Source organism: Physeter macrocephalus, chromosome 4 (genome assembly GCF_002837175.3).
Source record: "Physeter macrocephalus isolate SW-GA chromosome 4, ASM283717v5, whole genome shotgun sequence".
NCBI classification, from domain to species: Eukaryota; Metazoa; Chordata; class Mammalia; order Artiodactyla; family Physeteridae; genus Physeter; species Physeter macrocephalus.
The window spans coordinates 48,493,352-48,508,379 of NC_041217.1; the positions used below are offsets into that span (position 1 = coordinate 48,493,352).

Consider the following 15,028-nt stretch of genomic DNA (forward strand, 5'->3'; position numbering starts at 1 on the left):
AGACGCGCAGGCTGAGCGGCCATGGCTCACGGGCCCAGCCGCTCCGCGGCATGTGGGATCTTCCCGGACCGGGGCACGAACCCGTGTCCCCTACATCGGCAGGCGGACTCGCAACCACTGCACCACCAGGGAGGCCCAAGGCTGCAATTTTTATAGCAAAACCATAGCTAAGTGTCTCATTCTCCCTCCCCATGGTCCCTCTTACTCCTCCAATACACACACGACCAACAACACAAAATATTATCTGAGAAAACCCTGCTCTGACATCACCTCAGGAAACCCCTTCCCAAGAAGACTGTGTAAGTGCCCCATATACCACTGTAATTCCCATGCATATTATAGATGGCAATGAGATGAAAAAGTCAAGTTGGACCATCTTAAATCTGATTGCTTCTATTGCCTCTGTCCTTAACATACCTTCCTTCGAGAACTCAACAAAGGAATGTCATGTTGTTAGTATCTTTATCAATTAATAATTCTTTACTATTTCATAGGGGCAGAATTCTTTACAATAATTGTCATAATTTCAACCCTGACTCTGGAGGCAGGAAAACATCACCCCATCTGAAAAAGTTAAAGTAGAAAATAGATGGCTTGCAACATTCCATAAAACATGAAGTCCAGGAGAAGGAACTCCAGATTCTCCTAGAATTACCTCACTGAGACCTCTTCATTCTGAATTTGGAGCCTACAAGCTTGTATCTGCTTTCTCTGATTTTTTTTAAGTTCCCATTCATTCACTCAATACATTTTTTTTTTCTGTACCCATCACACTCAAGGTGATGTTCTAGGCACTAGGGCTCTTCTTGGTGCTGGTGGGTCAGTGCTAACCCTGGGTCAGAGTCTTCCAAAGAGGATAAGGAACTTTTTATAGAGATCCATAGGAAAAGCTTTTCCAGAGTCTACAAACATTGCCTTTTGTGATCCCAGAGTAAGAGGGTCTCATCAGCTGTCTTGAATTTCATCATTATTTCTACCCTCTCCCCCCATCACCCAATCACATTGTGATGGCTTCTTTAAGAAGCTCCCCTAGGGGACAAAGAAAGGAAAGTATTATATTTTCAGTCACCAAAACCCAATTTGGGAGAGGAAAGGGTGTAGCTAAGTCAGTGTAGTAGGGTGGAGAAGGAAAAAGAAGAAAAAGAGGAGAAATAAAAGGAAAAGGAACAAGGAAAAGAGCAATCTGTTTGTAAGCATTTAGGAGAGCTGGGTCAATTCCAGCTCTAAACCCATACCTTGAATACAACTGACTTGGATAACCACCTTTATAATAGTCAACCCTGGACACAGGCTGATGCCATTCCCCAGGCCTGGACACATAATGAGGCTGCTGGTGGTCTGCCCCAGGGTCCTGCTGTGGTTGGGGGCTCCTGCCCATGTCTTGTCTTTGATGGACCCTCTCTCCATTGTGCCAAGAGTGACGAATAGGCCGATAGTATCTATCTCTCTGAAGCCCTCGGTCTGGATCCCTTGATGGTGCTGAGGGCCTCCCCGCTGGCTGAGGTGGCCACTGGGGAACCCAAGGCTCCATCTCTGACCTTCTGAATTTCTCTCGTGTTTTGAGTCAGTTCCGTAGTTATTTTATCTTCCTACAGACAAAACAGAAAGAAAAAAATTACCGTCATTTTAGGCCTATATCCAAACATGAAGGTTAATTAGGTTTTGTGAAAGAAGCACCTATGGTCCTCAAAATCTTCTATCTAAAACAAACCACACAGGCACTGATACAGAGATATCTGAAAAAATCTCAAGGAGATATTTGAAATAAATAACAGGCTAGACAACTATACTGATGTTGCTATAAAAATTTAAAAGTATATTTGGAGCAACAATAGATGTGGGAGGCATGGGAGAGAGAACAGTAATAGATGAAGCTCCAAAACACTATCAAAGTATCCCAATTAAATACATGTGTGCTGGACTCCCCTGGTGGCACAGTGGTTAAGAATCTGTCTGCCAAGGCAGGGGACATGGGTTTGATCCCTGGTCCGGGAAGATCCCACATGCCGTGGAGCAACTAAGCCCACGCGCCACAGCTACTGAGCCCGTGCGCTGCAACTACTGAAGCCCTTGCACCTAGAGACTGTACTCTGCAACAAGAGAAGCCACCATAATGAGAAGCCCGCACACCACAACAAGGAGTAGCCCCTGCTCGCCACAACTAGAGAAAGCCCGCGCGCAGCAACAACGACCCAACACAGCCAAAAATAAAATAAAAATAAAATAAAATTTTAAAAATACATGTGTGCTCACATATTCCACTAGTAAATGTTTATTCAACATTTACTATGGAGGCCCTATGCTGTCATAGAAATAGAGTGGGCCTTAGACAGAGCTAGACCACAGTTCAAATCATAACTCTGCCACTTATTAGCTAGTTAAATTTTTCAAGCCTTAATTTCCTTACCCATAAAGTGAGGACCATAATGAGCTGACAGGGTCACTGTCAGAGTCAGAGATGCTTACATAAAGTGCCGAACACTCTGGCTGGTATATAGTAATTGTTCAATAAATAACAGTTAGTGTTATCAGAGATAAAGATTAGAGTAGGGCTTCCCAGGTGGCACAGTGGTTGAGAGTCCGCCTGCCGATGCAGGGGACGTGGGTTCGTGCCCCGGTCCGGGAGGATTCCACGTGCCACGGAGCGGCTGGGCCCGTGAGCCATGGCCGCTGAGCCTCCGCGTCCGGAGCCTGTGCTCCGCAACGGGAGAGGCCACAGCAGTGACAGGCCCGCGTACCGCAAAAAAAAAAAAAGATTAGGGTAGTGTAAGCAGCTGAAGACATTTCCTAAATAAAAAGGAGCTTAAAGTGACCTCAAGAGACATCTTTTCTGAATCCTTGAAGTCTTAGAAGAACTAGGCCCTATAATCTGGCCATTCCTGCCCCTGCTCCAGGGGAGGCGATGAGACGCAAGTTTGGGATTGCTTCCCTGACAAACTAGAGAGCCGTGTCTCAGTAATCTTCCTGGCTGGAGATTTTAAAACCTGGAAGTCTCCCCAGCATCAAACTGATTTTCCCCACTTATGCTTCAAAATGGGCAATAGCTCCAGAGGACAAGATACCTTCCAAGCTTCTCTGCTTGTATCACAGAGCAGCACCTGCATCCAGCTGCCCCCAAAGAAAAAGCACACATCACACCTTACTGCTGCTCAGGAGTCTCTCGTGTCAGAATACATAGCTCAGTCACACCGCATGTTTCTTCTCCCTTGGGAACTATTTTACGTTGAAAAGTTCTGATCGGATCCAGTCAACTTGCTCCCACTCCTGAAACTCCCAGCCCAATATAAAAATGAATATGAGAACAAAAGGTCAAAGGGTGTGTGTTGAAATCAAGATGTCACACTGCTCGAATGCTGCGGAGCCAGGGTCCGCAGCTATGAGCCGAGAGCTGTAAGCAGAACATACCAGAAGAACAAGGCACAGAAGTGCCTTCCACCTCAAGAGCAATCCAGCTCAGGAAAACTTGCACCTTCCTTCCCGTGTCAGCCCACTTTCTTGAAAAAGTCAGGTGCTATGAGAGACTTTTCCAGCAAATCCCAGCAGAGGCCAAATGCCCCAGACACAGTGAAAGGCTAAATGGGTTTTTCCTGAAGGCCCACGGAACTTGATAGCATTTGGACACAAGGAATTTCAACAAGAAGAAAGCTTCTTCCACCTTGTCCCCAGATATTTTCACTAGACAGCCCTTCTCCGACTGCAAAGGCGCAATACCCAGTCCCTTTGCCAAAGTCAACTACAATTGATTTTCGTTGCCAAGATATCAACTCCAGCAGGTTAGACCTCAGGTTACAATTAAGGACCCCAAATGAAAAGCACCTAAGATTCTCCAAATGAAGGCATTACATCTACAGTGACAAGTCATACTCACACATCACATAAATGACCTTCCCTGGTCCCAGTAAGGTCAGTATTGCCTTTCCTAATTTGACAGCACAGCAAGTACAGCCAAGACAAAGCAAGCAAGGGCGCTAGCATTCCCACACACCTGCTCTGACGGCTCTCCACCACCTTCCCTCAGCGCAGCTCCAGGAGTGTCTGCTCTCCTCCTGGACACTGTCAAAGTCCAGGTGCCACATCTACCAAGACTTACCTGGCCCGCAGATCCACAGCCTGTCAGCTACCTTTGCCACGGCCTCCATGGAGCCGATTCACGAGGGCAAAGTACAGCGCAGCTCCCCCACTCGGCCAGACCCGGCTTGGAGTATTTGCTCACAGCCCTGTCAGAGGCTGCTGCTTCTGTTTGCCTGGTCGTGGGCTGAGCCAGGTTCACTCACATGTGACATGTGACAAAGCATCCAGACCCCCACAGCAAACAAGAAGCAGAGACCTGAAGGAGAGGAAGTGCAGAAAGCCCTGAGGCAGCCTGACCTGGGGAGAAGAGCGACGCCTATGGGTTGTGAACTCCTGGCTCGGCCACGAGTGGCTCTATCGCTCAGCCTCTCAGCTTCTCCTCTAAAAGGGGAATAACAGTACTTAGCTTTTGAGTGTCATCATGAGGAGTACAGGCAGACCTCAGAGATATTGCCAGTTCGGTTCCAGACCACTGCAACAAAGCGAGTCACATGAATGTGTTGGTTTCCCAGGGCGTATAAAAGTTACGTCTACACTGTACTATAGTCTATTAAAGTGTGCAATAGCATTATGTCTAAAAAACAATGTGCCTTAATTTTAAAATACTTTGTTGCAAAAAAAAAAAAGCCAAAACAATTAAATAATAAAATCAAAGATCACTGATCACAGATCACCAAAACAAATGTAATAATAATGAAAAAGTTTTAAATATTTCAATAATTACCAAAATGTGACGCAGAGACACAAAGCAAGCGTTATTGGAAAAACGGCACCGACAGACTTGTTTGACGCAGGGTTGCCACAAACCTTCAGTTTGTAAAAAACACAGTAAAGTGAAGCAATATAAAAAGAGGTATGCCTGTAAATGTTGGCAAAGTGGCACATGATATATAATTATGTATGCTCTTTAAATAAGTATTATCTTTTCCTTTCAAAAGAGATGAGCTAATTCTACTGGTTGAGGCAGGCAGAGTACTCACTGGTGGGTAGCAAATGCCCAGTTTGGGTTTTTCTCATTCGTGTTTCTCTTCATTGGATTCTGGTTGTGCATCAATTGTGTTATCTAGATGGAAGGCAAATTTAAATTCCCAATATTGAACTGAAGGCACTGAGAAGTTTTCTATCACAAGAAAATAATTTCTTTGTTTGAAAAATACGTTTCTTTAGGTAAGTACAGAGTAGCTCATGTCCACTTTTGAATTAATATTTTAAAAGTCAGCAAATCATCATGCTGTACACTTTAAACTTATATGTTATATGTCAATTATGTCTAAATAAAGCTGGGGGAAAATATAAATAAAACTCAGAATTTGCTCTAAAAAGGCTCAAATTGTTTATTCTTTCTTTCAACAAACACTGAGTCCTTATTATGTATCAGGATTTGACACACATAGACATGAAGGACACAGCCCTTGGTTCTAAAAAGCTTTGAGCAAATTAACTTCTCATGTTGTTATTAGTCCAGGGAAGACCGCCACGGTTGGTCTCATGGTCAGATAGGGTAAGGTACCGAAGCTATAAGATTTTGTCACGGCCCTACAACTGACTCCTAGGACCTGACAACTGAGTGTAGAATTCTCTGACTCTGGGTCATGGTTTCTTACCCCACTGGTGAGGTTTGGCTCACTAATGGCTGCACTGCCATTTTTAATCCTCCTGGGAAGAGGTACTGGAGAAGGACACACACATTGACAGCAGGAATCAGAACATGGTTGATACAGACTCAGATATCAAATTATCTGTCCCAATATCTCACAGTAACATTCAGAAAAATCTGATGTAACTCTTTTGGCTTATAACATGACGTTAGTCCTGCCCTATAACACCAGCTAGATTACTGAAATGTTGACTTTGGAAGATACCTTACAGGTTATTTTAGCAACTTCACTTCGTTGGTAATAAAACTAAGATCCAGAGAGATGAAGTGATTTACCCAACGTCACAAAGCTAACTAGAAGCTCAGTTAAGATTATATTGATGTACTGGACCTGTCTTGCATCGGGCTTCCAAGAGCTGATTATTAAATATTCAGGAATTGTGTGAGCCAGTAGTTAGACCATTGATCATTTGAAATCCACCACAGTGAGAGTATTTACACCACAGAAATTGGCAAGTGCTACAAAGCCAGGTGGTTGGTTTTGTGTGTGTGTGTGTGTGTGTGTGTGTGTGTGTGTGTGTGTGTTAAGCATTTCTCCTAAGAACAACCACATGCATTAGGTACTATTATTATCCCCATTTTAACATGTGAGCCAGGCTCTTTCTTGCTGAAACTAAAGGGACTAGCAAAAGAAAAGCCCTTGCTAAAAGAACAAAAACTTAGAAGTAATTCTTCTGTCTCCTCCCCCAGGTGATTTGGAAAAAAAAATCACAGTAAAGCAGGTCTATGGAGGGAGAAGAGAGAGAGATAACGCTTATTAACTAACTTCAGTGGGCCAAGCATGGTGGTTGATATGTTCAGATATTCTCGCCCCTTTAATTTTTTTTTTTTTTTTTTTTGGGGTACGCGGGCCCCTCACTGCTGTGGCCTCCCCCATTGCGGAGCACAGACTCCGGACGCGCAGGCCCAGCGGCCACGGCTCACGGGCCCAGCCGCTCCACGGCATGTGGGATCCCCCCGGACCGGGGCACGAAACTGCATCCCCTGCATCGACAGGCGGACTCTCAACCACTGCGCCACCAGGGAAGCCCGGTTGTTGTTTTTAAATCATCAGTTTATCGGCATAATGATTACAACTCCAAACTCCTAACTCCTATTCCAGTGTTCTTTCAACCACAGAATTGTCATTATTTCACAAGCCTTCATTGCACGTCTCTGGTTTAAACATCTAGTTCAGTTATTCCAAATGCTCCTTTAGTGACATCCCAAAGCATCCCTAATTATCTCAAGTGTTATTATGAAACTCTTCAAACACTCACCAACCAAAATTAATTTTAATTCGTTTTAATTATTTTATATAGACATATGGCATACCACAGTTATATGGGTCACAGAATGAAATAGATCGTGTGGGATCTCACCACTCCAAAAGGTTTGGGATTTATCAGTCCCTGCCTTCCCCAGCCCCATATATCAACAGTTACTAAGTCTTTCAACCTGGCAACTCAAGTCTTCCTGCTTCCTAACAAAATTCACTCAGTTTGAGAATACCTTAGCAGCTCATCCCCAACAGGAGTTGGGCTGAAATTGATCTTGTCACCTCAAGTCCTGGCTACAGTGCCCTGGCATGATCCCACAGGCTCCCACGTGCTGGAACAGTTATAGTCTTCACATTATCTCTTCCCCAAGTGTCCTGTCCTCTTGCCTGATTCCTACTCTGCATTCCAACTATCCACTGGAATTGGAGCTCTGGCCAGTTGTTAATTGTTGTGAATTTCCTTTCCCAGTCCCTGCCACCCTTTCCAAATGTCAGACCACTAAGAGGATCTTGCTTCAACCAGGAATAACTACCCTAGTTTGACATCTATTTAACAAAAGCATCATCACTGCTAATGATGCTGCTAATCTCTTCCCACCAGAAGAGTGCTGATAGATGTGAACACTCACCTAGATGTAGGTCAGGTTTGTCATGAATCCGTGAGCATTATGATTTAATGACTGTTGACTCTTGCAAGGGACAGCTCAGCAGCTGAGACATCCCCCAGGCTTGACCCCATTTCTTTTTGTTTGTTTGTTTGGTTTTTTTTTTTTTCCCCCATTTCTTTACTAAAAGCAAAAATTTAGGAAACAAACTGAGAGGGCCTATGTCAACAGATGAACAGTAATTATTTGTCTGGGTAATGGGATTGCGGGTGATTTCATTTTTCTCTTCTTGTTTGTCCATATTTTCTAACTTTTCTACAATAAACTTACATTATTTTAAAAGACAAAATCAACTAGCGTTATTTTTGATTAATACTATATCCAAGGCAAGATTCCTGGGTCAGAGGTTATATTTTTGCTAATTTTTATAAATTTCTTTCTAAAAATATTATAACAATTTACACCCACACCAGCAATGCATGAGAAGACCTTTCTTTTTTTTTTTAAGTTTTTTTTAACACCTTTATTGGAGTATAATTGTTTTACAATGTTGTGTTAGTTTCTGCTGTATAACAAAGTGAATCAGCTATATGTATCCATAAATCCTCATATCCCCTCCCTCTTGAGTCTCCCTCCCTCCCACCCTCCCTATCCCACCCCTCTAGGTGGTCACAAAGCACTGAGCTGATCTCCCCACGCAATGCAGCTGCTTCCCACTAGCTATCTATTTTACATCTGGTAGTGTATATATGTCCATGCTACTCTCTCACTTCATCCCAGCTTACCCTTCCCCCTCCCCACGTCCTCAAGTCTATTCTCTACGTGAGAAGAACTTTCTGAACATTCTTATCCACACTGGATATTCTTTTTAATATTTCCCAATTAAAGGATGAAAAATAGCAAAAAAATAAATAAATACCATATCCAAATGTGGTGTTGTCATATCAGTAACTAATTATGCAGTCATGTTGCTGAAATGGAGCAGTGACTCCCCAAAGCATCCAAGATTGGTCGATTGTGCTCAGTCTGCTCTTCTGGAAAGACGACTCTAGAAGTCATTTATTCACTAAGCAAATGTTTTTTGAACACCCATTATATGCCCAGCATTGTCCCTTGCACTGGGGATACTGAGATAAATGGCATATAATCCTTGCCCTAGCTTTCAGTCTGGTGGAGCAGTAGAAATTCAAATATGCAATCAATATGCAATGCAATCCTTATTCTAATGGGTATAATCACTACTTTTTCAAATAGGAGGAAGCACAGGGCAATGTGCAAAACTAGAAACAGGGAGATGTGCTGTTCAAGGTCACCCCACAAACAGGCAAGACCAATGAATACCTCAACTAGAGCAACTGCAAAGAGGTTGGAAGAGAAGGAACAGATATATGAATATAAAGTAGAATCAACATGAATTGACACTCTGTTGAACGTAGAAAATGAAGGAGAAGGAAAAGTCAAGGACAATCTCAAGTTCTCAGGTTATAAAGACAGGACCACACTGCCCCTTTTGGGGATAATAATCTTGGAAGAGGAGTCAGTGTGGTGGGAGAAGATGACAACTTCAGCTCTGAACATGCTAATTGTGAGGGGCCTGTGGACAGAGGTAAGTGTGGTCAGTGAGAAGTCAGTTGTAAGAGTGTAGAGCTTAAGAAAGGGGTCTAAGGAGAGAGATGTGGTGATTGAAGCCACAGGTATGGGTAGTATTGCCTAGGAAAAGCTTGAAGTTAGAAGAGAAGTCCTAGGAAGAAGTTCTGAGGAATAGCAACATTGAAGAGCTGGACGCAGAAAGAGGAGCCTGTGAAAGACAACAGTGAAGTGCCAGAAAGTGGGCAGAAAGCCAGGAGAGGATGGTGTCCCAGAAGGCAGGGGAGGTGATGGCTTCAGAAATGGGAGCGTGGTCAACAATACTGACAATAGGAGAAATACTGAGAGAGGCAACAGTGAAAGTGTTCTCCACACGCTGGGTTAACCACCGAGGAGGTTTGATGATCATAACATGAACAATCTCCGTAGAGCTATGGTCAAGGGAGTGAGGAATTAGACACAGAAATCACTTATACAGCGAATGGAAAGTAAGGAAAAGGAGAAAGAAAGTAGAATTACTCTTTCGAGAAGGCTGGATGTGAAGAAAAGGGGATGATAGCCAGGATTACTATGAGGCACTTGGGATTGAAGAATTGGTTTAGGGTGGACAAGATGAAAGAGAGTTATATGCTGATTCATACGGAGATTGGAGATACAGAAAGCAAATACAATTACTGAAGGAATAAATCTCAAAAGAGGCTGATCACATTGGATCCAGAGCGTAGGAGCAAAAGTTAAGCCTAGCTAAGAGGAAGGGCAGCTCTTCCTCTGAGAAAGAGATAAAAGGGGTGAAGATGGGCATGAATGGAGGCAAGTTTGTACCAAAAGGGACTGGATACTGAGACCTCTCTGTGGAGTAGACTGCTAGAGATCAGGGTGAGCATTTGAGAAACGTGATGAATGTTTGGATTGGCCCGTGTGGAAACTGGGAGTGGGCTTTAACCAGGAACATGTCCTCAGAGGAACAAGTAGGCAGGAAGTGCAGCTGTTATTGGACCCTTAGACAGATCTGAAACTCCACGGGGATATTGAGCATCTGTGTTTGGTCCAGGCTATGACCACAGTGTCTAGCACGGTGCCCAGTGTGTGATAAGAGTGCAATAAAGATTTTATTTATAAATGAATGGACATCTGAAATTTATAGCAGCAACAGCCTTACTGCAGTTCGTATCCAGTAGTGTTCACAGCCTGAGTATAGAATTAAACTCTAACAGGGAGTTCCTAGAGAAAGTAAAAGGGAATGTTGAGGCAGTGAGTTAAGAGGACTGACCAGAGAGTGGTTAAAGATATGCCATGTGGGTCATAAATGAGACAGAAGCACAAATTCTCTGCATACCTTGTTAAACTGAGGTCCCTGGAAATACTTAAGAGGCCCTCTCCAATAGGACAGTGAAAGAAAAACATTCAATCACAACTCAAAATAAAAAACCTTAGTTAAAGTGGGACTGACAGGATAATGCCTATACCTGCCTTTCCAAAAATATCTGATACACTGAGATGCTTTTCAGTCAGCCAGCATCTCATAGCTCTGACTCCAGGAAGGAGACCTGGGGAAGGTTTTGTGCCGAGCAGCCTCCTGACTCCAGCAAAGCCAGACCCCGAAACCAGCCTTGGAGATCCGGAGCTCACGGCCTTGGCCAGGGATTGGCCACCAAGGCTTCGACCCCTTCCTTCCGGTAAGCTGGGTGGCAGGCGAGAGGCAGAGCAGCATGTGCCTGTCAGCAGTTCCATTATCAGGAAGGACGAGTGCCAGGAAAACATGGTCTAAGGGCCAGAGACAATTAGCCTGGCACAGGCATCACAAGCTACTCAGGCCAACCCTGGGACTGTTGCTCTCACCACAGTCCTAGAAGTGAAGGTTTGGTTACATGATTGGTTTCCTAGAGGACCAAGGAACTCTGTATGTGAGCCCTGACAAAAGGGGTCCTTTAAATGCCACCCCTGTGGCTGCCTGCACACCTGGCCCCCGATTCCACCTCTGCTGACAGGCGCTAGAGAAGGAGGGTACCACTCATGAAGACAAAGGCCTCCATTCTCCCTTATCAGCCCTGGGTTGGCAGAGGGGACCTCACTTTCTCTGCTCTTTGCCCCTCCCATTTTATTGATACCCCCTGAACCAGGATGAGTGGGGTGGCAGTTGAATGCTGCTGTGACTTTTAACCCCACATCAAACTCCATCAGGCAAAGGTGACTCATGCACCTGCTAAATGAAATAAAAGGCTATAAATGCTGGGAGTGTCCTCCGAGCCCCCAAAGCCAATAGGAAGTAAGCGGAATAAGGCTACCTGAGTGTGAATCTCAGCCCCACTATCTGCTGGCTGCAAGAAGGTGAGCAATTTATTCTGTATCTCCTTTTCTTCCTCTATAAAATGGGGATGACAAAAATAGAACTTTTCTCAGAGAGTTATTGTTTAAGAGTAAAATTAGGTTAAAAAACTACAAACTACCTGACATATAGTAAATGCTCAATAAATGTTAACTGTTACCATTTCCCTGAAAATGCTATAAAGTGCTTAGGAAGCATTCTGTACAAGTCATCAGTCAGGAATTAATTGATTATCCATTACTGCTCTGAAATCCACAACTCCTCCTTCACATTTAACCCTGTGTCCCCACTGAACCATGAGATCAAGGGAAAATTGAGAAACTATGTCTCATAACTACATACGACAAAAAAGAATGGGTTAACGTAAAAACATCAGAATTAGAAACTTCACAAAAATGCAGTCCTATGCTTCTCACTCTGGACTACTTGTAGCCCCAGGGACAGTGCAGGATGCTACAGGATCAGCACTAATTTTATTTTATAAGCTATTTAAAATATTATTTTAATTTTTAACGAACACAAATATTGTACTATTGAATATTATGGAATAAAATTCAAATTTGTATTAATTTTTACAACGATGAGAAGCTTCAAAAAATTTTTGTACTTGCAACCGGACAGGTACACACACACACACACACACACACACACACACACACACACACACACACACATTCACATATACATCCCCTGCACCCCCAGGAATCACTCCCTGCCATTTGATGGAAATGTTTGAGAGACACATTCCGAACAAGAGCAGACATTCAGACATGTAACTGATGAGCTGGAAAAAAATCTCTGGAAGGAATCCATCCCTGCAGGTGAAGCAGTGTCTAAGCCAGGGAAACTCAGGCCAAGGCATAAAGCTCTTTGATTTACAGACCTGTAGCACTCCAAGCTCTCCACTTCTGGATAAAAATCCTCTATTATATAAGATTCTACAGGGTACCCAGGAGGCCAGTGACTCTCCCAGTTTACCTGGGACAGGAAGCGTTTGTTCTCCAGTTAAGGTACATTCTCAGACTCCTAATAGAAACACACCCCAATATTTTAGAGTCAAGATATTCTTCCTTGATGGTAACACACATGCATGACTCAGACCCATTTAAACTCTTTGAATAGGGGAAAACGTCATGCCACTCAGCCTCCTTCTCCTCTCCAGGTTACATAGGTCCCAATCCCGTTTATGTTTCCTTGTACAACTTCCTTTCCTCAATCATTTTGAAGAGTAGCAAAGGCCCAGGGGAAAGGAAGTAGGAATGGAAACCTGGATTTAGTTTTAACACCGCCATTTCCCAGCCATGTGCCTTTGGAAAACCATCATTCAGTCTCTATGAGCCCCAGTCTCCTCCCCTTTAAAATGCAGTCTAAAAAGTATGTCACAGGACTGTGATGTGGATGAAATGAAATGTTACATGGAAAAACACCAAAGTGCCTGTTAAATAGAGGTTTGCAATAAATCTCTTTGCCTCTTCCTCTTCTGGGTTCCTTACCTGCTGTTAAAGGGGTAACAATCTAAACTGTATGCAAAGCTCATGAGTGTGGTACAGTATAAGGATTAAGAGCTCGGGTTTTGCAGTCCAAATTGGATTTGAGTCCCAGAGCCTCCCCTGACTAGCTGTGAGACTTCAAGCAGGTTACTTAACCTCTCAGGCTAAGTGTTCTTATTTGTTAAGTGATTGTATAATAATGGATATCTTCAGAAGGTTGTTGTGGGATAAATGAGACAAAGTACTGTTCATGGCATGTAGGAGGTACGCAATGAATATTTGATTCTAGATGAATGCACGAGCTAGGAAAAGCATGTGGCACAGCGCCTGCACATAGGAAGTGTTCACCACGTGCTTGTCGCCAGTGTTGTTGTGTAAAAGAACATAGCAGGAGAGTTCCCTTCTGGGCTGTTCAGGGTATATGTTCTTATGTTCTTTTATCATAGCTGTTCATATTTGACTTTTATCTCAGCTATTCTTTATTACTGACTTAGAATCTAATCTTAGGTTATTGTTTTTAATTTTTCTCCTGCCCTCTCTCTCATCATCATAATCCACTGCATTCATAGCTTGTCTTCCCCAGTGGTGGGCATCCTTGGCTCTTTATTTACATTACCCAGTGGTACCGACAGAGTTTGTCCATTTAGAGGGCAGTGAAAGTGAGACCAGAAAGGGTAAGGGATTTCACTAAACTCACGCAGTGTCAGTATCAGTCATCAAGTGGAGGAAAATAAATTACAGGACTTCTAGTCAAAGCTTTGTTCAGAAAAACATACTGGTTAGTAATAGCCATGTGATATATTTGATACAAAAATGCAATTATTTAAAAATCTATTCCATAATCTTCAAAGCTATCAGTCACTGTAAATAGGTTGATTCAATTTGACATATACATAGGAATATATATATTCATAAAAACAGAAACTCAAATCATAACTTCCATATTTCCTCCTTGTCCCATTTGTCAGTCGGTAAAGGCGCATATCACTTTGCTGGTTCTACTCCTCTGCCCGATATCCCACGTACAGAAATAGCCCGTGTGTGCACAGCGTGAGTGCATACACGTATTTTAGTGGCACTCACATTCTTGTTCTCTCAGCCTGGAATAAGTGACTGCAGATATAGCCAAGATCTCCAGGAGTGCTGTTCTAATGCTGAATTTAGCACATCAGGGCAATTTCCATAGGAGCCACTTATGATGCCAAAAAACAAAGCCCAAACTTCAGTTTCTGGAGGACACTGAAGGGCACGGCAGGCTGATGGAGAAGTTTCTTTTCTAAGCATAAATGTCTGCAGTCATCACAAGGGAGATGGCCAAAGTTCATTATTTTCTGGGAGCAGCCCATAAATGAATGTTATAGAGTCTTTGCATGCTGAGTAAATACTTACTGCCTTTCCCAACATTGCTTCTGTGACATTTCTGTACAAGCTTCCTAAGAATACTTCCTTTTTCACTAAAGATGCGATACTTTCTGTGCTCCATGACATCGTGACACTATGACACCATGTCTTAGTGCTGGTCCAAACGTCGTTCATTGGATATCCGGATGAGGTCACTGAATGAATCTGACTGGGCTATATAGCCTTGCCCCGGGAGAATTTTTTTAAATTATTTCCTTCATTCAATAAATAATATTTTAGACAAATATTAATTTATTATTCATTGTAATAAGAATATTTTCTCCTGTATGAGCTGGCTCTCCACAGTCTCCCTAAAAAAGCTGCTAAGGGGACTTCCCTGGTGGTGCAGTGGTTAAGACCCCATGCACCCAATGCAGGGGGACCGGGTTTGATCCCTGGTCAGGGAACTAGATCCCACATGCATGCCGCAACTAAGGAGCCGGCAAGCCGCAACTAAGGAGTCCTCCTGAAACAACTAAGACCCGGCACAACCAAACAGAAATAAATTAATTAAATAAATATTTTTGTTGTTGTTGTTTTTGTTTGTTTGTTTGTTTTTTGCAGTACGCGGGCCTCTCACTGCTGTGGCCTCTCCCGTTGCGGAGCACAGGCTCCGGACGCGCAGGCTCAGCG

General features: G+C 43.4%; 1 protein-coding gene across 1 annotated transcript in view; it reads right to left on the reverse strand.

Annotated features, from left to right (window-relative positions):
- SEC16B (SEC16 homolog B, endoplasmic reticulum export factor) overlaps positions 1-15,028 on the reverse strand; it is a 56,837-nt gene that overhangs the window by 35,877 nt on the left and 5,932 nt on the right. The window contains exon 2 of the mRNA XM_007117681.4: positions 1,236-1,589. Coding sequence (XP_007117743.2) covers positions 1,236-1,531 — 296 coding nt within the window. The 5' untranslated portion in view covers positions 1,532-1,589. The remainder of the gene's footprint in view (positions 1-1,235; positions 1,590-15,028) is intronic.